The following is a 22,281-nucleotide window of genomic DNA, read 5'->3' as shown; positions in this document are numbered from 1 at the left end:
GTTCAGATTTTAGGGCTTGGCCCTGGCTGACCTCTCATGGGATTAACCCACATAGAGCAGATTGAACGGTGTTGAAGGGAGGGTGCCTTCACTTTATTTATATCTGGTTGATCCACAGACGTGGCTGCTCAAATCCTAGACTGTAAAAATGGTGATCAGACAGTCGTCTGCAGTGGACAAAGAAGTGGAAGAGGAAATGAATACAGCAGTCAAGAGTCCTCAGGTTCCTCTGATCGTATTAGCACAAGATAACGTTTATGATTTGGCTTCTCACCATTCATTTGTCCTTGGTTATAAAAAGTTAGCACAGGGTCCTGACGGACATCATACGATATCACCGGCTTAGTGGTCGGGTGATATTTAAGTCACTATGTAATTGTTATGCTCTTCCCAGAATGCTTTTCTACCTAACGTGTGTGTATATGTTTGGATAAATGTTCCTGTGTGTTTCTGTAAGTGTTTTTTTATTGTGCAACATGTGTTTTCATTGATTCATCATTATATCTGTCTAACCGTGGTCTAGACAACTAACCACACATAAACACACTGCTTCCCCCCTCTTGTAGGCACACACGCACACACTTCATGACTGTCTTGTCTGATCTTTCTGTCTTCTCCCCCCCTCCCTAGCTTGAGGATTTTATAATTCTCTCCAGAGGAAGAGCGTCGCATCTTGTAAGGAGCCACAGGTCAGAAACTCTACTCCTCTCCCTCCCTCCTCCCTTTGTTGCTGTGCAGTCCGACACTGAGCTGCTCTCGGGCCCGCATGCTTCAACACGAATGCTGCATGCTTCTTCAGCTCCCCCTCCCCTCTGTAACTACCACAGGGCTTTACTCCTTTATTTGTTCCCCCCGCATGACCACACCTGGGCAATCCACCTTTGATTTGATTCTGCTTGGCTTTGGTGCTTGTGGGGAAAAACCTTTCCAATGATACTTTTTCCTTTTTACCAATCAATTTGTTGTTTGTCCCCACCGTGAGATTTCCTTCCCTCTTTAAGTTTTGATCCTGTTGTTTTATACCTGCTTTGAAGCAAGCTGGTGGTCTGTGTGTCTTATTTGTATGTAATGATGCCGCCTTTTTTCCATTGGCTTGTTTTGGACAACAAGCTTTGTTTTGCAGTTGACCGTTCACTAAACCCCTCCCGCAGACAGTTGTCCAGTCGCTGTCATGCAATTGTAACTAAGCACGGCAGGCCTGTCCAGCTTTGAATTTCTCTAAATGCTGAAGCAGTGTGGCAGGGGCTCTAAACCCAAGAGTTTGTGTGGTGGTTTCTTTTTACTGCCTTTCAAAATACAGTGAGAGCATTTTAAATAGTGTCTACTATGTTAGCATTTCCAGCTAGTGAGTGGTAATCTAAGGTTATTTTCAGTGGCAAGGAGAATATCTTTAGTCAACTACCTCATCATGTTGGGTTACAGATTATGTTACAAAAAGCCTCGTTCAGGAGCAACACGTTCACCACGTGGAAGTTGAAGTAACGTTAGCAGCTCTTTTCTGTTCTTTATTTGGTTTGGAGAACTTAACACGACAGCAACTAAAGAACTTGTTCCCCAAGATAGCCTTACGTTTGCTGAACAGTATGGCAAATTGGTTAATCCTCACCCCAAAAGCCTTTTTTCTCAAAAAAGTCTCCTAAGGTGAGATAAAAGTGCATGTTTTTTTGCAGTAAGTGCCAAAAACCGGGTTTTACAACAACAAAATATATTTTTAATTGCATTCAGTCATTATACTGAACTATAATATGAGGCCTAACTGTCTCCCATAGACTGTATGTAAAGTTGGACAATGCTTCTCCACAGCTGCTGCCATCCTGCGCTTGTGGCTTCATTTGGCACTAGAGTACTTTGATTTTTTTTTTTTTTGTTTGGCCCATGTTCCATCCTGTAACGTGGAGGCGGTGGGGTTTTTGGTCCATACTGCAGCCGGCCACCAGGCGATTGAGATGTTTTGGCTTCACTTTTTGGGAGTTGTTATGACATCCATCTTTATATACAGTCTGTGCTAGCTCTGCACTGCAATATATGCAGCTTTAGCCTCAGACTTTTTTATATGAGAGCATGTACATAGCCATACATTTTTAAACAAATCAGTAGGAACGCTTGGTAACTAAAACACAGCGTTAATGATAGTCGGCTAGCTAGCTACAGCCAATAAAAAATGCTACCGACGGTCATCATTTCAGCCAACAAAATCAATTACTTCAGTCCGAAATTAAGGACCTCTTATTTCTAAAATTACTTTGAATTTTGAGCTGTAAACTGCATGTGCCGTGCCAAACTTGATATGACATAGGAAGCAACAGTAATCAGTGTTGCCCATGCATTTTCTCTAAATTACTCTAAGATTTACTGATATTTTCCAAGATATTTTGCTTTTTTAGCTGCTTGAATTTTAAGTGACCCTATTTTCTTAAATGCCTTCAATTATTGTCATTACCACGAGGACGGAAGTGTGCCCTAAATCTGCCGGCCAGATCACGAGAAAAACAGTGTGATAAGTGTTATTTGAAGTTTCAGGCTTGGCTTTGTGCCGTTCGTCCCTCTCTGTGCTGTGAAGGAAACGGTGAAATTAGTGTTTTATCTCCTGGTATGCCAAGTTCAGGCGGACACACTGTTAGTGTTGTTGCAGCCTGTGGGTGATGGGGTGAGTTTTCACACAGCACTCCAAAGGAGGTTTTTGTCTCTGCTGGGCCAAAATTACCACCATGAAATCAGGGCCTGCTGAGAGAAAAGCAGAGGAGAAAGGATGCCTCCTTAAAGGCAGAAAGAAGAGGAGGAAAATATAGCAGGGATTTTGGTGATGTTTACAGCCCCTTCAGATGTCCCCTGACTGGTGGGAAAGCCTAGTAACTGTCAGTTAAGATTTTTTTTTTGTTTGTTTATCTCATTCTTTCACCATTGTACAAAAAAACAGTAAATGTTTGCAAGGAAAGTCAACATATTTAGATATTTTTATTTCATGTCAGTTGATTTGAAACCCAGATTGAGAGATTTATTCCCAGCTGAAGTCACCTGCCTGTAGCTATTGCTGTTAAAAAAAAAAAAAAATACCACCAATGTGACTACCATTCACCAACATTGGACCGCAAGGCCTTCAGCTGGGGACCACAAGACCTTCAGCTGGGCTTTCGCAGCTTCCCAAAATAGTCCCACATTATACGCCCCAAGGCCTGGCTGGCATCACAGTAGCCTCAAGGAAACGACATCAAGTGAAAGGTTTATGACTGTACTGTGAGCTGTGGCTGTACGCACCACAAGAAAAGTGACAAAAACTGGAGCAGTATCACCTTTTTACTCTCCAGCTAAGTTTCATATCTTAAAGTCGTCCTCGTCCATGAAATATCTTCGTTATGCATTTACCATCGTGTGTATTGTTTTTAATTTAGCTATTTTACAGCAAAGACGTTATTCTTGTACTGACAGACAGAAAAGGCTCTTTGTGCAAGATTTGTTGCCTTGATTGGCTTCAGGACATTACTTAGAGCTGCATTCATCAAAATGATGTTTTCATGGGCAATTTTCAGATGTGTAAATGCATAAGAAGCATCTCTTCGACGTGATCCTCAAACTTCCTTTGTTATTTTTGCCAGTGCAGATGTCAGTAGTAAAACTCCTCCACTTTCTTTCCCCTTTTTAATTAAAAGAAAATGCGCATGGTGATTATGTTTTCATGTCAGACTACAAAAAGACATTCGGCACTTGGATGGGGAACACCACACAGCAACCCTTGTTCCTCTAGTTAGCTCACTTCACTTGCCTGTGTGTTTTATAGGGAAGTTTTTCAGATCTTCCAGAGCCACGTGACTCAGGAAAAGGGCGTGTTGTTTTTAAAAAGCTTGCCATCGCCAGACTAAATATACCCTTTACTGGACCTGACCCCTCATTTGCCTTTGCTGTGGCCACTTTAGGTCGACATGCTAGCTCAGCAGGGGCCCTACAACTAGTAATTATATAGGAGGGTTTCCATTTAACATCCCCTGTGTAGTGTTGGCTTCACACAAGCTCTTTTCCTCAGTTTAGACATTGGCGTTGTCATTGATGGTTTACCTATATTATACCTAATTTATTTTCTGTACCAGTTTCCAGCCGTCAGTGTCATGTGCTCCTCGTCATCGTTTAGCTTTATATGTAGCTGCGAATTAATGTTAAGCATGTAGTAGATCATGATGTTAATCCATGATCTGGCTTTTTAAAAAACTGCCATCTGTCATCCAGCGAGCTCACCATGGATAATGCATGATGATTGCTGCATCAGCTGTTGCAGTTTTTAGATGATTTTTTTTTCTCTGTATGAGCAGCAGTCAGCTGTGCAGTGGAGGTTATTCAGCTGTTCGCCGGCTTCCAGATGACTTTATGTTAACATGATTTGGCTTTGACACGGTGGCTTTGCACTTCACAACTGAAGGCTGATGTCTATCTTCAGTGAATTCCTGATGGTTTGTATGTGGACCGCAGCTGCAGGTTGAACTGTTGCGTGTTGATTTATCCAGACAATTGGAGAAATTAAGCAGATATTGCTGCTTTAAAAGGGGAAACACCACTGATATTATGCATCAGTATAGGGCTGCCACTTCAAAGTCGGAGATTCAAATCATCACTTGGAGACCCCTCAGTCGACTGAGAGCGCTTCAGGTCAAGCAGTCATTACTTGAGTTGCATTGTGGATAATGTAGTCACAGTTTTGACCAAAACAAGAATGTCCAGAATATATAAAACAGTATCTCTGGTTCTGCTGCATTGAATGTAATCTTTTTCTTTTAAAATGTCCATTGAGAGTCCCACAATGTTACAGGCAGTGGCGATGAAAGTATTCAGATCCCTTACTTTTGTAAAATTACGAATACCACTCAGAAAAAATCTGTATTACAAGAAAAAATCCTTTACTGAAAATGTTTCTAACTATGGAAATATGATTGTAAAAATGTGCCCTGTTATTGTTATACTATTATTTTCTTAGATTTGAATGTATTTATCATGTAGCTTATGACTTATGTATTAATGTAAAAGCAGGATTTTATTGTTACAGTTTTGTTGAGGTTCACTGGTTTAAACTATTTCCTTTCAGACTGCAAATAAATACTATTTTTATTGTAGTTCTGCAATTATAAATCGTCAAATACTCACATTTAGGAATCTGGAACCATAAAATGTATTTGCTTTTTTGCATGAAAAATTTATTTAGTAAGCGAAATAGTTGCTAATGAGGGAGCCAGTAGCTCACCTGGTGTAGCGTTCGCCCCAAGACTGTATCTTTGCCGCAGCGAAGTGTAAAGTGGCATGAAAACAAAATACTCAAAAAAGTACCTAAAATCTGTACTAAAGTACAGTACTTGAGGAATTTTGTTTAGTTACGGAAGTGCAATTTCAAATCGATGGATTAGTCTTTTAAGATGTTGCCTCTGTGGGTGGCACAAAGACTGGAGACAGACTGTAGCCTTGATCATCAGATTGAAGTTTATCAGTCTGCTGGAGCTGTAATACCAGTAGCTTACCCCATACTGAGAGACAGTAAAGCCTTGGTTGTCAATACTGGAAATGTCAGAAACTTCTCATCAGCCTGTGGGGGAAACACAACCCAAACTCTGCTGCAGCTGGCAGTATTTTAAGATGGGCTCTGGGTCCCTGTCTGGTCTCATAAGAGGGATTTGATGCCTGCAGTTGGCATTATCGTGTACACATGTGAGCGTGCTCGAGTCTCTGCCACATCTATAGCCAAACTCCATTAATCTGCAAATGACATTGGAGCAGACATCTGTCCCCATCAGTGTGTCATCCTCTGTGGTGTCAGGATTTTGTTTCATGGGAAGGCTCTCTCTCTCTCTCTGTTTCTCTCACTCACTTTCCCATACAGGTTCGACTCCGAATAACCCTCTATACCCCTGGAGGATTTAAGAGCAAGCCTCAGCGCGGTCAGAGGAAGAAGCAGTGACAGTACTTTTAGACACTGAAGCGTTCTTTTATTTTAGCTACTGCAAAACAGACCTTTAGATACACATTTTTAAAGGTGTTAAAAAACCGTTAGAAAAGCACCCTCATTAGAAATAAGCTGTCAGTTTCGTGTTATCAGCATTCCCACAGCTGGGTGGGTACTGTACATATGGCCCTGATTAAGTCAGCAGTCATACAACTGAGAAAATATGGGAAATGCACACTTATTAGGTACACTTAGCTAAAACTAATACAGTCTAATCCTATTTATCGCACCTTCAGTTCAATGTGTACTGTGGTGCGGTACGCATAAGGCGTAAACATCAACTGTAGTAAAACACTGGAGTGGACTACAAGGAGTTTTAACCAGTTATGAAACAGTCTCAATACCTATGCCTCTGTATCAAAGGGAAGCACAGCCCTCTGAGACAGACCCAGACCTGGCTTTGCTGCCACTCTCGACCTTCAGTCTGAGCTCCAGCAGAAGGCTGACACCTCTGTGCAGAGCTGCCACTTGTTACTCCACTGATGGTCCGTGGGGCAGCAGTGTCTGTCTGTGGCACCCTTTTCTGCAATTTCTGCATGGCACAAATCCTTCATACCTTATATGAAGTCATCCTAAGAAACAGCTGTTGTCACAAAAAAGAACAATTTCTCCTCCTGAGTGCTGACTTGATATTAGTTACAGACTTAACATGGAGGTGCAAAGCAGCAACTTTACAACAGCAGAGGTTACTTTCATCACAGAGTAAAGTTTAGCATGCAGCACAGCATGGAAATGTCCTACTGAACTGCCAAAAGAGACATTCTTTCCACAAACTGAAGTCCTCAAAGATCATTTCCCATTACACAGTTTGTTTGTGCGTGGTTAGGCCCAGTTAGTATTATAGCAGCAGACGGAGCAGAAAAACAAAATGAGTAGCAGCCTCTTGGCGCACTGCAGCAAAAGGAAGAAGAGCATCTCTGTGCATTGATGCTGATGATGAGTACATGGAAAAGAGGGCCAGTGGGGGAAAGAAGTGAGGGGTTGAAGTTGTTGGCAGGCGCTGAATGTCCAACTCCCTCACATCACCCTCCATCACACTCTGTATCCTTAACATACTCTCTGCTCACAGGATGTGCAGCTTCTTTTCTGCATCCTCTGCATCGGAAATGAGGGGGCAAGTGGTGAAGCAGCTATGTGGTCTTATGTAACAAGTCATCCTCCTATTTCATCAGGGAATTGGGTTATCTGTGAGTCAGATACTACCTGTTTAATTGATACAGCTTCACTTGTGCAGAGTTTTTTTTATAATCCCTTTCTTTTTTTAGTGTTTTAATAGATGACAATGGCCATCTGCAAAATGAAATGATTGATGGTTGACTAATTTAGGCCCTCCATTTATTTGAAAGAAGCCGGTCCATCAATATAGCTGGTTGCCAGTCACCACATAAGCCAGATTTATGCTAAACATAGCCTAGCTGGTACCAGATGTCAATATGACTCCAGCTAGACATTGGACTCATATGTGGAACAGATGTTGAAATTTTGTTTGTAATTAAAATCGGGCTGACGATATTTAAAGTCCGTATCAAGTGAATTCAGAGATTTGCTTCAAAACACATCATAAATGAAACTGAAACTGAGTTAGACAGGTGACTGTATTTTCACCATTTTCCAGTTTTATCATTTTTTGGGCGGGCCTAAAATCATAGCTTGATGACACACTGGTGCTATACTTAGCATAACCCCGCCCCTGACAATGCAGCAGTATAAAAATGAGAAGCATAGTCCCACGATTGGGCGTGGCCTCTGCTCCTCCAGCAGACACGCCCCCAGCGTTTCAGATCAGAGAATACTTTGCATTTTTTCATGATTTTGAAACCTTCCTTTACATACTTGGCGATTTTTTTGGTCATTCAAAATTTGGTAAGGTGTTTAATTTTTCTGTGATGTGACAAACTCAGAACACATTTTAATTATCACTTTACACTGACTTTTAATGTCTATCAAAGTCAGAATTTTACAGATGTTAAGTGTGGATGTTAACATTATGACTTTTTGCAGACATTGGATTTGGATTTGGGTTAACAGGAGTTTAATGGTAGGTTTTGATTTCCAGTTCAGTGTCAGATTTCTCCCATAGTTAGCACGACTGCAATACTAAATGCATATATGCTATAGGTCCTTTTGTGCTTCATTTTCAACAATCTTTCGCCCTGACCAATCACACTTTCTGCAGTCACCACATGTCGCATTCATAGCCACAGCAGTGCCTGCGTGCAGTTACATTTTAGAGAAAGTGATTGCACTTTGACATAGCCTGCAGTGTAGATACAGAGCCTATGCTTCAAGCTGCCATAAGTATGGCCTAAATGCATAAGTGCAAATACAGCCTCAAGGTACTTATAGGTACAACGCAAATTTCCATGTTGACACACTTACAGTACAAATGGTCAGTGGACGTGTTCACCGATTAACCGTTGAGATGTTTGCTGTATCAACATGCACCAACTCTGCGTGTGAGCAGAGCGTGAATCATGGATGCTCAGATCTGCTAAAACGGATTGGTATCAGTGACCTCATTGAACAGATCTGTTATCAGCATTAACATGGCTATACAAAATAAGTACAAATTTGTCATCGTTCTAAAATCCAGTGATTCTGCCATTGCTTACTTTAGGTTGGAATGTAAAATTTGAAAACCTATCTAACAAGCAGAGAGCAACCAGCACTGCGGCACTAGTGAGATACACATTCAGAGCTGACCCTGCCTCCTCTGCTAACAAGCTGCTTGACTGTTACAACACATACTGATCGCTGCTAAACATTTTCAGAATATTCCAGAAAATCCAGTTGTATATTTTCCACCGTGGCTCCCCCATTTACAGTTAATACAACTCAGCATAAATGTAAACTGTCAGCTATTTCCAACACCTGCTTGAAATCAAATGCTTTTGATGTGCTGCATAATGGAGCGGATTTGTTTTCGCCGCAGTTCTCGCAATTGGTTTTTCATTCTGCATTTCAATTCAACCTTAGCATTTTATCTTCACTTTCCAGAGGGAAGTGTTTTTCATTTGGGTTTTCCTCTTTTTAAGCAATTCTGCATATGCATGTTGGCCTTTAAACAAAGATTGTTTGCTGTGAAGACGCCACTCTGTATCTTTTTTATCAGTTTGTCCTTTGCAAGGACACTGCTCTGCAAACAAATGTTCTTTTGCTTTAAATTATGCTACAGTTTTTACACAGAATGACTAGTTAGTGGGGAGTGTTGCTGTTGTGGGCTGCGTTGGTAATCCAGCAGTCATTGTGGTCATGCATAAATAGCTGATAGCGTGTGCCAAAGGCAAAAAACAATAATCAAAAAGTGAATAGCTGCAAACCCCACACCCAGCGGTTAAATCTGGTTATGCAGTGATTTATCATGATGACTGGCCTCATCAGGATTCAGTAGTTGGCACACCCCTGATCATTTGTTTGTGTTGGATAAAACATAAAATTCACTTTCCAGATTACTCTCTCTTGCATACACACTAAAACACTCACAGTTTATGTGCATAGATAGGCCGAGCTCCAGTCCCCCCCTCCTCTCTCTGTCCCCTGTCCTCAGTGGGCAGCCTGCCAAAGCCTGTGCCCAGTTAACTGCACGGTGCTGGGAACCCCAAGGCCCCAAGCAGGTGTCAACCTCCCTGCTCGGCCAAAGGAGCTGAGAGAGGAACACAAAGGGCTCAAAGAGACCTGCCAGCATGGTAACCGTCTTAAATATCCCAGGCCAGTGTGGCCACTCCTCTAAATCTCTCAGCAGCAGAGGGTAGCTGCCAGTTTGCTCTTTCTGCTACTGTAACACTGACTCTCAAAGGGGTTTGAAGCTTTTTTTAAGCTTTGCCCTTAATGGGGTTCAGAGTGGCGAGATTGATAGAGGGCTTCAGGAGTGCACAGAGAGAGGGATGAGTCTAGTTTGGGGGTTTTATTTATGCAGCACGCAGCTTGAGGAATGAAATTAGAGGCCAAAAAACAGAAAGAAATGTCTGTTCGGGGTTTTCATCCCGGATCGAGTATTGTTATCTCGTCCATTCGCTCTGTGCCTAGGTCACTCCCTTTCTTCCTCGCCGTCTCTGTTTAACAGTTTCTGCCGCCGAGACCGTTTGGGGATCATCTTTTCGGGTTCAGATCTCCTGGGCTTGTGTGATCTTTGAAACAGTGGCCTGGCTCAGGGCTAAGCTGTCCTGGCATTTAGATTGGCAAGACTGTAAGAGAACTGGATGAGAGGGAGAAGTGATGCCTTTCTCTCTCTCTCTCTGTTCATTGTTGAGTACTCTGCAGTGATGATGTGGATGTGATGGGGGGTGGAGTGGAGTGGGGGCTCCCCTCATCTTCAGTAAACAATAGGTCCTTGTGTGTTTGACCCCCTCTTTAGCAGAGTGGAGTCCATGGCTCGGGCTGAGGCCGGGGTGGAATTCCATCTTTGCCAGATTTAGTCAGTGGAAACCTTCTCAAACAGCCCCCGACAATCCCAATGTTAGTCGGGTCATACCTCAGGGGTAATTTATTCTTATTTACAACCACATCAATAATCAATTATCGTTCTCTCTCTTTTTTTCTCTCACTGTGGTGGCCCCCATTGATTGTCTGAACGTGCTGTGCCACACGATCTATCTCCCCCTCAGCTGCGTAACTGATTACTAACCTATATTTGAGTGGAATGAGCCACAATGGTGCTACTAGGTCATTAAAAAGTGGTTGACAATGATTTATTTGTTCTGTAGGCGCATCATTTGTAGTGTAATTTTGGTTAGAAAATCTAAAATGAGGACAAATGAGCTAAAAAAAAAAGCACTAAAAAGCAGGGTTTCCGTAGATGCTTTTTTTTTCTGACGTTGCATTGCAAAAGCTCAAAGTAATGTGTAACTTAACAAAAAAAAATATCATAATAATAATAATTTACTGAATGCCTCTTGCATTAACATCACCAAAGAGTCCTGTTTTATGTTGCAATAAATATTTGAAAAAATGAAATTCTGCCTAAACTTCACTAATTAATGCCAGTCCATTTTTTCCTTCAATATTGACCTCTCTAAAATTGGTCTTCAATTAAACTCCGAGTGGCAGTCTTAAAAAGTCTTAAATCTCGCTGGCCGTAAGCTGCAGGAATCCCGAAAAAACACTTCACGTTTTCCTTGTAAAGTCATCTATGTCATCTTTATTCACTGGGTCGTACTTTAGCCACTTTAAGTAAACACAGCTCTTTTCAGTAGCCTGAATGCTGCTAATTAAATCTATATAACCGGGTCACGGTATGGTGACGCTGCCTGTTGGTTCCTGTGAGAGAAAAGTTTCTTATCTCAGTCCTCGTCTTACAAGACATCTGATAACCTTTTTATCCCCTTCTTCGCGTGACCGGCCCACCCATTTTGCAGAGGTGTGCTGCGGGTACTTCTTTCGAGCACGTCGTAGAAACCAGAATAACCTGCTCTGCGCCAGATCGTTTTACTTCCTGCATGCAGTCACCAGCCAGACACACCTGTCTTCTGTCTATTACCACAACATCGGCCCTCAGAGTCCTCTCCATGGAAGCCAGCATCATGTGTGTTAAACAGGAGAAAAGTCAAGGCTACAAAGCTGCAGTCGTGCTGACACGTCCTCCTCTCACATGATCGGATCAAGAGACAGGAAGCACTTGAGCCTTACGATTGAATTATGTCAGTTAATCACTTTCCCAGTTAATACCATTTCAGCGTTGATAATATTGACAGCGTGAAAGGAGGTAATCGCTCTTCCGTCCATGTCAGAATCAGTTTAGTTTGCTCATGAAAACTGACCACAAGATTATTTTGCATGCGCCCTGCAGTGCAGCGAATTTGGCAAGCATTTCATTTATTACAAGCGGGATTGGGAACAGATTTAGAGATTTATTTTGATATTTTACTTAAGCTTTAAAGCATGAGCACCCCCCACCCCTCTAGCTTTCCTGCTGGACTACAACAGGCGACTTGAAATGCGGTTTGTTAAGCCAAAGGATATGATCATTTTAGATAAAAATTAGTGACTAAAAGCACAAAAATATCTTATGATAAGAATAAATAACTTAATCGACTGTATTAGGGACATCAATTTCAAAATAAAATGCTTTTTGATTTTATAACATAACTGATTGAGGCTATTCACCAATATTAACCCTCTGAAACCTCAGCAAAGTGGCTTGATTTCTTTCAAAAATATAGGAAGAAAAAACAAAAAACAAAAAAAGCCCCCAAAATTTACCAAGAAATGTGTGGATTTTTCTTTCTTTCCAGCCAATTTTCAGATTATTTCCTTGTCACCATTTACTGATTTTTTTTGCAGGGCATCTTGGGGACTTTTTTGCCAAGTTATTATTAGCTCACTATGTTCTTGAAAGGAAAAAAAATAGTTTACCTTAGGTTTCAGCTAGTAAATGGCATGTGAATGCAACAGAAGAAAACTGATGTCGGTTCAGGTGTTAAAGAGTTAATTATTAAATATAATACTTCTCAGTGTTTGAGAATACATAATAGATTTTTTAATCAGTAGGATCTGCAGTGACTTGCATGTTAAAACCAAGCGCCAAGGGGTAAAAACAAGACAACTTGAGGCTTTATTGCATACGATGCACCTCCTGAGGTAGGTCTGGATAAGTTTAACACAAATGGCACAGAGCGGCCTAATGGAGTCCTTATCAGGCCCATCCTGAGGTGAATGTACCAGGAGAGAGCTGTTAAAAGGCAGAGACATCACGATGCTTCACAAATTGGATAAATTGCAAAGGACACCCGCATGTGATAAGAGCTGATCGCTACCAGGAATGCTGTCATCGTAGTCGTCATCATCACCTGAGGCAAACGGATACGCCTATCACTGTGTGACAACAATAGTGCAGCGCAGAGTAATGTTTTCACAAAAAGGGGGATTTTCTTAAGCCGAAGGTGTTACGTTGTTGCGCAATGCACATGCAAACAATGGACTGAAATTGCAAGGAACACGTGCCACAATATCTACACTGTTAATAGTTCAAACACATGCGTTCATTTGTATGCCAGTGTCAGGCCAACCGTGTGTTAGTGAGTTTTTCAGTTGTCAGGACCTCATCATGTGCCGCAGCCCTCCCTCTCTTTCCTCCTCAACCCCCCCCCCCGCGTCCGATCCTTCATTCAGATCATACTTCACATCCATCTGTTTTCCTGCTTCGCTATTTATCTGCTCCCAAGTTCCACTCGTTTGGTTATAGACCCTTTAGATGTGAAGTGGAATCAAACTATGAAAATTGCACATGTCAGTTTTTTTGAACTGTAGCAAGAGTTCACTTCCTTTTTTTGTGGTGTGTTAAACAATATGACTGCTGATTCATGAACATGAAGGAGAAATGACACGGGGAGCATTAGTTCCTGATTTGTAGGTGATTTTTTTGCAGCTGACTACTGTGTACACTCAGTAGCGTATTTCCATTTCCTGCTACTTTGTACTCCACTGCGTCTCAGGAGGAAATACTATACTTTTTATATCTCTGCATTTATCTCATAGAGTCAGTGACAAGATCGTTTGCTGATTCAGTTTATCAATGCAAAACATAGTCAGGAAATAGAAAGGGGAGAACAAAAAGTAATCACAGTTCAGCAAACAAACATGAAAATAACAAATCGTGGCAACATGTGCATCCATATATGGAGGACTCTCTGGAAAATTAATAGATACATTAAAATAAAAATGCACTTTAGATAAATTGCCATTAGTTTTGGCCATATTCACAATAAAACCAGTACAGCAAATTACACAAACAGTAAAATTTTAATAAAGCACTTTTGATTTTCTGATATTTTACAACAACATACAGAAGTGTCACATATGACTGCAGCTAACATTTTCATCATCAATTAATCTGCAGATGTTTTTCATGATTTAATTGATTGAAAGTGTCAAAGATAATTTAAAAAAGCATCTCAGGTTCAAATATCTTGTTTTATCTAACCAACAGTCTTAAACACAATGATAATTCATGGATTGCTTTATTAAGTAAAAGAAAAGCAAGAACCAGTAAATGGCTTGTATTTTTGCTTGAAAAATGACTGAAGCAACATATTGATTAATTCTCTTTCCAGTACCTGATCATTGCAGTATTAGTGTCCCACAGTGTCAGAACTTTTTAAAAATAGTTCTCATGTTTTCACGTAAGATCAAGTGCAGTATTTTTTTTTATGCGAAAAGATGAATTTCACACGTGCTGTAATTAGAGTTGTGCAGTTTCTTTTCAAAATTTCCTCTTTTTATTGATTTTTTTCAAGTGCGTGTGACGTGCTTTGCTAACCTCCTAAGCGATTCAAAAGAGGATGAATCAGTCCTGCCAGCTTTCAGTATGAGGGAAGTGGATTTGATGCTTGTGCCCTTTCATCGTCTGTGCTGCATGATAACATCAGACTGTGAGGAACCTGCTCATTTCTACAACCTTGCAAAAACATTTTTTTTCTTTTGGGTGCATCACGCTTTACTGTAATGCTTTTACTTTTTGTCTTCCAGAGGAAACTTCACCGTTCCGAAGTTACCAGAGTCTAATATGGGATTTGGCGTGCTGGGAGTGTTTCTGGGGCTGCTCCTAGAGGTCTCCACCCAGGGACCCCACGCTGTGCCCCGAACCTCCTGGAGACACCAAGGTAAGCCTTCATGGTTATAAATATACATTATACAGTATGAATAAATAAATCAAAATGTAATATTACAGAGTGATTGGAAAAAAAAGAGGTTTTTGTGATAGGAATGAATGAATTTGTATTTTTTATTAATAAAAAATATAAATAAAGGATTTGTATCTTACACAAGGATATATTATCAGTAATAACATTAGATTTTTTGGTAAGACAGAGATAAAAGGTAAGACATATTATATTTAGAGAAGTTAAGATAGAGTATCGGTTTAGATCAGAAAGAAAGCTGGTTAATTATAAATTAATGATTTATGGAAAAAGGGTGGGATTTAATACGTTTGTTCTTCGTCTCACTCCTTTTCAAATGTGTAAACCAAGTCATCAAGTTTTTGACAATTTATTTTGCTCCATGCTTTTCAGTGTGTGTAAATATCACTTTTTTCTGTCTGTCCACTTGTCAGCTGTCCACCAATCAATCAATAATACTTAACATTTGCTGATAATAGTAAATATCATGAGAAAGCCCATTATCACCAATAGTAATACAGAAAATACATAGTATTCAATAAAGACATCAGTTGTGGCTCTGGTAAATCAATTAATTTATAAATGTATCAACTAATCAGATATTTTGTAAATGGGTTATATTAAAGGTTTTTGTTGTTTTGTTTTCGTTTATGTACTTGTGTGTCCCTTTTACAGTAAATCCCATCCTCAGAAATTTAACTTATTTCTGGTAAATGTTCTTTTAAAACCCCCATGCTGATTTAAATTGAAACTTGAGTCCTTTAAAATCTGCAGGCCCTCAGTTTGGGATGTCATACTTGTTAGTCTGAGTTTGTATTCATAAGATTACACAACCTTAAAACAAGATACAAGAGACACTAATCTGAAGTTCAGTTTCTCACCCATCATTGCACGGAGAGCTGAGCACATTGTTAAGATCAATCTATGAGATATATCTAAGCTCTCTTTCACCTCAAAGTTCACTGATAGAAAGCTCAGTGACACCTTCTATCTTAAATGCATGTCAGGTTAACCTCAGTTTAACCACTCGTCTCAAGTTAGCGTTCAGGCGTCAGGAGGAAGTTCTCTTTGCATGTTGCCGTTTACATAAATAGCTCACGTAACTGTGTGAGAACCAGCACAGCTCGGTTTCTCCGCTCCCCTCACTGCAGCACAGTCACTGTTTCAGTCAGTCAGTGACGGTGTTTGCTTTCATCATTGTGGTGTTTATGTCCAGGAACCTGCAACCCGAACCCACTTGCACCTGGCACAACCAAAGCCAGCCCGGACACAAGGCTCCACTGGGTTTACCATCAATCACAACACTCAGTATAACAAGAGAGACGCTCACGAAACGTGTCTCACTCAGAGAGGCAGGAAGATGCGTCTCAAACATCTGTCTGAGAAACTCATCAGTAATCAGAGTTGTGTTTTTGGTTACTTTATCTCCATTTCATCGACTTCTGAAGTTGTTATGCTGAATTTGTTCGCAAAATAGTGCCTATAAACATCAGGTAGATAAATGGCAACATAAGCAGTCATGTGGACTAGTTAGTTTCTGGCCTACTGATTATTGTACGTTCATTAACCACCCTCCTTTTAGCTCTGTTTTGGTTTCCACCAACTCCTGAGAAAAATATGACTCCGCTGTCTTCACCAACTAGTTAATTGGGCTGCAACTAACGATTATTTTAATGTCAATTATTATCAATTATTTTCTTGGTTAACCCATTCGTTTTTTGGACTATAAAATTTCAAAAAATTGTGAAACATGTCCATCAGTGTTTCCCAAAGCGCAAGATGACATCTTCATATGTCTTGTTTTGTCCACAACCCAAATATATTTAGTTTACTCTGAAAGAGGAGTAAGGAAACCAGAAATAAAGACATTTGAGAACCTGGAATCAGAGATTTTTATTTTTTATGTTTTTTAATTACTCAAACTGATTCATCAAAATGAGTTGGTGATTGTCTGCTGGTACTTAACAGCAACAGACTTTGAAGTCAATTTGAAATTCTGGCCAAACATTGGATTAACAACTTCTGGGTCTGTAATATGATGCTGTGTGGCCCAAAAAGACTTTTTTTTTTCGAAAACTTACATGGTGAAAGAGACGTGTAAATCAGTGGATACGTTTTTTGAGCTTCAGAACTCCTCATGAAATGACTCGGTTGACTATCAGAATTCAACTCATTTGGACTGATAATGTTCGATAGTCTATAAGAGACGCATGATTAAATGAGTTTATCCCTTTAAGGTAGCGTAAGTTAACCAGCTTGGCTGGCGAAAGTCTCCACTGCACCAATGAATGCGGAAGATCTGAGTAATTTTATACCCAGACTGTTGAACAGATTTTGGCACTGAGCAACTGTCATAGACGTGAACGGGCTCCAACGCTGTATCCAGTTCTCTTTATACATCCATTGTGCTGAAGGATAAGCTGAAAGACCTTGAAATGCTCTGAAGCCTTTAGGGGATCTAGAGAGTTAGGTGATAATCACCTGTAAGTTTGTCACGATGAGCGACACCTTTCACTTTACAAAAGTCATTTGATGTATTGTTAAAGTAAAAATATTGACCAGCAGCTTTAAATTAAACTCAATACTGCTGAATACACAGGTTGATAAGTGAAACCGGGCATGTTTAGTTGACGGTCGCTCTGGATGTTAAAGCGATGTGCTCCAATGTCTTTGTGCTCAGACTTGGACCTGATGGAGTTTTCGGAACCTGACATCTTCAATTACTCCACGTTGTTGCTGAGTGAGAAAAGAGATGCGCTGTATGTGGGAGCCAGAGAAGCCATCTTTGAGCTCAGCAAGAAGAATGTGACAGTCAAAAACAATAAGGTACCAAAATGCAGATATTGTGGCCAAAAATTTGTGACGGTAAATATTTTTGTAAAATTTAAGTTATTTTTTTCTTCTTTTTCTTTCATTTTAAGGTTCAGTGGACAGTTGCAGAAAATCCCATGGTGATGTGCACGCAAAAAGGCAAATCAAAAGAGGTTAGTTCAATAATGTAAATGTTATTTCATCCAACATAACACATATGGTGTCTCTTTCTAATAAAATGTCTATTTGTTTTAACTCATTGATTGTCGTGTTCCAGAGGGATTGTCTTAACTACATTCGAGTGCTCCAAGTCGTAGACGATGAGCGGCTGTATGTCTGCGGCACGCACGCCTTTCAACCTCAGTGTGACTACTTGGTGGGTCAGCGCTCAGTCCCACAAATAAACATGTCCTCAGGCTTGCCAGTCATCACGGCAACCTTTAACTGAAACTGAACTCCTCTTTCAGAACCTCGCTGACTTCTCGTTGACCGGTCGACCTGAAGACGGGCGGGGGAAGTGCTCCTTTGACCCCTCACAAAGCTTTACTACTGTCATGGTTGGTGAGTGGAGGCCAGTTTAATGTCATTTCACAAAGAGCTCTTTTGGTTTTCAGCCCTGCAGTAAAATGCTAAATGTATAATCCCCAATAATCTCTTGTTTTTGAGGCAAAATGGACTCGCTGGACAATAAATTGCTTTTATTTTTGTTTTATTCCCTGTTTTTCTATCAGATGGAGCACTTTACTCAGGGACAGCTTATAACTTCTTAGGCAGTGAACCCATTATTTCCAGATACTCTCCCTCCCAGTCCCTGCTGCGGACAGAGTACTCCACATCGTGGCTCAATGGTGAGTTGGGACAACATGTGACAAGTGAACATCTTGAAATAATGTACATTAGTGCTGTGCCTGTTCGCCATGTGCCTGAGAGGAATTGCTTGGCCTGTGGTATCGTTGCTTGCAGCTTTCTAAAGAACCACTCATTCATATCAACTTCACACTCGACACTGCGCTTCCTTGGTCCTGAGCAACACACCTGCCATGACATAGTTGTGTCCCCTGGCATTGCTTGAAAATACACATCATTTGCTAACGGTTCGCTCTGGTACCAGGCTCTTTCAGAGGACAGTGAGGTCTTCATTTTGACAGTCAAATCACTGATGCTTGAAATGTTTAAGTTTGCCACAATGTAACAGTTACAATCTCTCGTCCTTTCTCTGTTCCTGAATGTTCTCTAACAAACAGCAGCAAGCGAGCGGTCTGTTAAGTGGTTTAACAGTTAAAAAGGGTCCCTTCACAATATACTACCCAACACTTTGTGTACATAACATACTACTAATAAATATATTCAAGAGCTTGCACTTTACACAGCACTTTGTCGATACCTAAGCAATACAATCAAAATCCAGTCCTCTCTTTACAGTACAGTCCCTCCAGGATTTCACGGGCTGTTTTTCAGAATGTCGTGGCCTGAAATGCCTGATTTCATGGCTTCTTTCCTAGAAATTTGAGATGCATTTTGCAATGTTTACTGCCATTTTTTGCAATAAAATTGCAGAAGAAAGTGAAAACATTTTAAAACTGGTTACCATGCTGTCTCAGATTAGGAGGAGGAGAATTATTTTATGATGGAGCTGGGGCGGCTGTTGCTGTGGTTGGAAGCAGTGCTGAAGTACAGACTGAACTGTGATTGTCCACATCAGTCTGATGGTGCTGTAGTGCTGCCTTCCTTGAAGGCATCCTACTGTGTTAGCATTTTATTCACATACACAAGTAAAACTACAGTGTGTAAATGTAAAAATATTAGTTTGCACCATGATTAGTGACTCTGATAACAGACACAGAGGTTTACAAAAAACGCAAATTCTCTCTGATGCTAACAAAACTGTTAGGAGTCCTTGGGCCTTCTTGATAGCAAAGAGCAGAATACAAACATTCAGTTAGCAGCTCCTCATTTTTATTTGGCACTGATGGTCATTTTCACCAATTGAAATGGCAAAACGCTGCAGACGGCAGGTCATATTAGCTCTCACTAATTCATGTGAACTCTATGAGTAACTTAATATCAGGCCAAAATGAAATTGTTTAAATTGTTTATGAGGTCAAAGATAGTCAAGTGCGTAACACCACTGTATAACCTCTGATACATCATCTTCTAGGGCCACATCAGTTTCAGGAGTCAAATTCTCCAGTTAAACTTTCTTTCATATCACATAAATATTTGAAGCTTATACACTTAATATTTCTGAACCTTTGGACCTCCAGTAATTGGATCATGTGGCTCATGAGCTCTGTCAGATTAAGTAGTCTACAGCTCTCATTTCAGTGTGCCAGATATTTATTTAATCAACATTTGGGTAATTGTATGTGTCTGATCTGACTCTGTACCAGTGATTAATGGATTCGGATAAAGAAAATGTGATTAGGTCATCCCTGGTGTCTGTAGATTTAGTTCAAATAAGTTTCTTAAGATTTCTGTTGAATGACGTGTATTAGCCCCCTTTCACAAGAGCAGATCAGTCATCCTCATCTTCCTCTCCTTCCTCTCTCCTCCTCTTTGCTTTCGTCGCAGAGCCCAGTTTTGTTTTCGCCGACGTGATCAGTGAAGGGAGAAACAGAGCGGATGGCGAGGACGATAAAATCTACTACTTCTTCACCGAGGTGTCAGTGGAGTATGAATTCTTTGGCAAGCTGCTCATCCCCAGGGTGGCGCGCGTCTGTAAGGTCAGAACACGTCACATACCATCTGTACATAGCAGCAGCATCCTTCCTCAGCTCTCATCCACCTGCTGCCTGCGTGTGTGCACGCCTTTCTCCGTGTAGATCCCTCTTTCCCACTCCGAACATTATCTCGTATCACCTTTCCTGATCTAAGCTAAGCTCATATCATTATACAGATCAACATCAGTTGTTCAGTGAGTTATGATGACTAAAATTTGATTAATGAAACGTATCAATGATGAAACATCAGTGAAACCACTCGTTAGGACAAGCTTATTTCGCACAAACTCACCATACATTCTTTTTCACGTCTCCTTTTATCAGCGTAATTGATGAGCTTAGAAAATACAAACTGATTTAAAAAAAGTTCAAAAGTATCATTAAAGGGATGGGTTATTGCATATAACCATAAATATCAATATTTAATCATTTGCATTGCTTTAAAAAAAATCCACAAAATTACGGTGGCTGTCAGTTGTGTTTACATCTTAATTACAGTACAAAGAGTACTGTGTTTCACTGTCTTGTCAAACTGATGTTTAATTGTAGCGTCTTTTTAGGGGGACGTTAAAATTGGCAGGACAAAAAAAAGAAAAAACTGGCACAACTTACGGCTTAGAATGAAGGCGACTTGACCCTCATATGTCTGTCATTCCCTCTTCTCATTTCTTTTCCTTCGGCCTCTTTCTCTGCCTCTCCCCACAATGTGCTGATAAAGCTCTCGTCCACAGGGTGACCTCGGCGGGCAGCGCACTCTGCAGAAGAAATGGACGTCCTTCCTAAAAGCCAAACTGGTGTGCTCCATGCCTGAGCTCAACTTTGTTTTCAACGTAGTTCATGATGTCTTCATCCTGAAGGGGGCGGACTGGAGGGACACAGTCATCTACGGGGTCTTCACCTCCCAGTGGTGAGTGACTTGAAGATCTCGAGATGGGGATCAGTGGGGGTCAGAAAAGAAAAGAAGGGAGATATTTCATTATAACACGGGTCCGTAGATTCACTCGTCTTCCCTCCCCCACCTCTCTCCCATTTCCCATCATTCCCCTCGTCCCCCAGGGGTAACGTGGGCTTGTCAGCAGTGTGCGCTTACAACATGACAGCTGTAGAAGAGGTCTTCTCCAAGGGCAAGTACATGCAGAAGGCCACAGTGGAGCAGTCACACACCAAGTGGGTCCGATACAACGGCATGACTCCTTCTCCACGTCCTGGAGCAGTAAGCACCTTTAACACTGAGCTCAGTTTTGTGTACAAACTTTGTGTCATCCAGTCAGGTTTCATATGGTCATGAAATTCCAGGCCTGGTTTTCCAGGCCTGAAAGATGGTTTGGAATTACAGTATGTTTTGGAAAAGGTTTAAAAAATACATTGTTTTGGCTTTTGTTTGAATATTGTCATAAAAATCCCCAAACATTTCTAATGTTAAGGGAAGTAGGTTCCTTGTATAACTAATTTACAATTTAATGCTGCACTCACTGACCATTGAAACGTCACTAGTATCACTTGGTACATATAAACCAGAATGGTTTCAAGTCATCCCCAAAGCCGCAATACCTTTTGGGGGAAATAAAACATGTTGTCACAGCAGAAAGGGTAACAGGAAGATGCTAAAAAGCTGACGTGGAGCTGGTTAATCACAGCTCTCACACTAAGATTTTAGGCACAAATGATGCTGCTGACTTTTACTACTGATGGATTGCTAACATAAGCTGTTGTTGGAGACCAGCATTCGTTTAACAAGAAATGAATGCATACAAACTTTGAACTTGAATAGCTGTATTGAAATATAGGCCTAACTATTTTAAACTACTTCAGTAATGTCCTGGAAATGGGGTAAAATATTATGGACAAGTCATGGAAAGGGTTTGAAAATTAATCTGTAAAAATTGTGTGGGAACCCTGTGAAAAATATTTAATGTTTCCCGTCTACCTTTAGTGTATCAACAACCTGATGCGACAGCAGAACATCAGCAGCTCCCTCCACCTGCCAGACAAGACCCTCCAGTTTGTTAAGGACCACCCCCTGCTGGAGGACCCCGTCCTGCCCATCGGCAACGGGCCTCGCCTCATCACCAAAGACGTCAACTACACTCAGATCGTTGTGGAGCGGGTCCGTGCGCTCGATAGGAACATTTATGATGTCATCTTCACTGGAACAGGT

At 40.8% G+C, this 22,281-nt stretch overlaps 1 protein-coding gene across 5 annotated transcripts in view; it reads left to right on the top strand.

The window, feature by feature from the left end:
- Positions 1 to 22,281, top strand: part of sema4d (sema domain, immunoglobulin domain (Ig), transmembrane domain (TM) and short cytoplasmic domain, (semaphorin) 4D) — a 46,781-nt gene that overhangs the window by 19,562 nt on the left and 4,938 nt on the right. For 2 of the 5 annotated variants that reach the window (XM_042509029.2, XM_042509030.2), the window contains exons 3-13: positions 631 to 689; positions 14,441 to 14,574; positions 17,273 to 17,418; positions 17,514 to 17,576; positions 17,681 to 17,779; positions 17,871 to 17,964; positions 18,135 to 18,251; positions 19,975 to 20,126; positions 20,855 to 21,030; positions 21,180 to 21,336; positions 22,057 to 22,279. In XM_042509029.2, coding sequence (XP_042364963.2) covers positions 14,478 to 14,574; positions 17,273 to 17,418; positions 17,514 to 17,576; positions 17,681 to 17,779; positions 17,871 to 17,964; positions 18,135 to 18,251; positions 19,975 to 20,126; positions 20,855 to 21,030; positions 21,180 to 21,336; positions 22,057 to 22,279 — 1,324 coding nt within the window. In that variant the 5' untranslated portion in view covers positions 631 to 689; positions 14,441 to 14,477. Of the gene's footprint in view, positions 1 to 630; positions 690 to 14,208; positions 14,344 to 14,440; positions 14,575 to 17,272; positions 17,419 to 17,513; positions 17,577 to 17,680; positions 17,780 to 17,870; positions 17,965 to 18,134; positions 18,252 to 19,974; positions 20,127 to 20,854; positions 21,031 to 21,179; positions 21,337 to 22,056; positions 22,280 to 22,281 lie in introns of all 5 variants that reach the window. The other 3 variants (XM_088070784.1, XM_088070785.1, XM_088070786.1) reach the window with 2 other exon arrangements.

The sequence above is a fragment of the Plectropomus leopardus genome, chromosome 20 (genome assembly GCF_026936395.1).
Source record: "Plectropomus leopardus strain MGB_pleo_1.0 chromosome 20, ASM2693639v1, whole genome shotgun sequence".
Classification (NCBI taxonomy): Eukaryota; Metazoa; Chordata; class Actinopteri; order Perciformes; family Serranidae; genus Plectropomus; species Plectropomus leopardus.
This window is presented reverse-complemented; position numbering and strand designations above follow the sequence as displayed.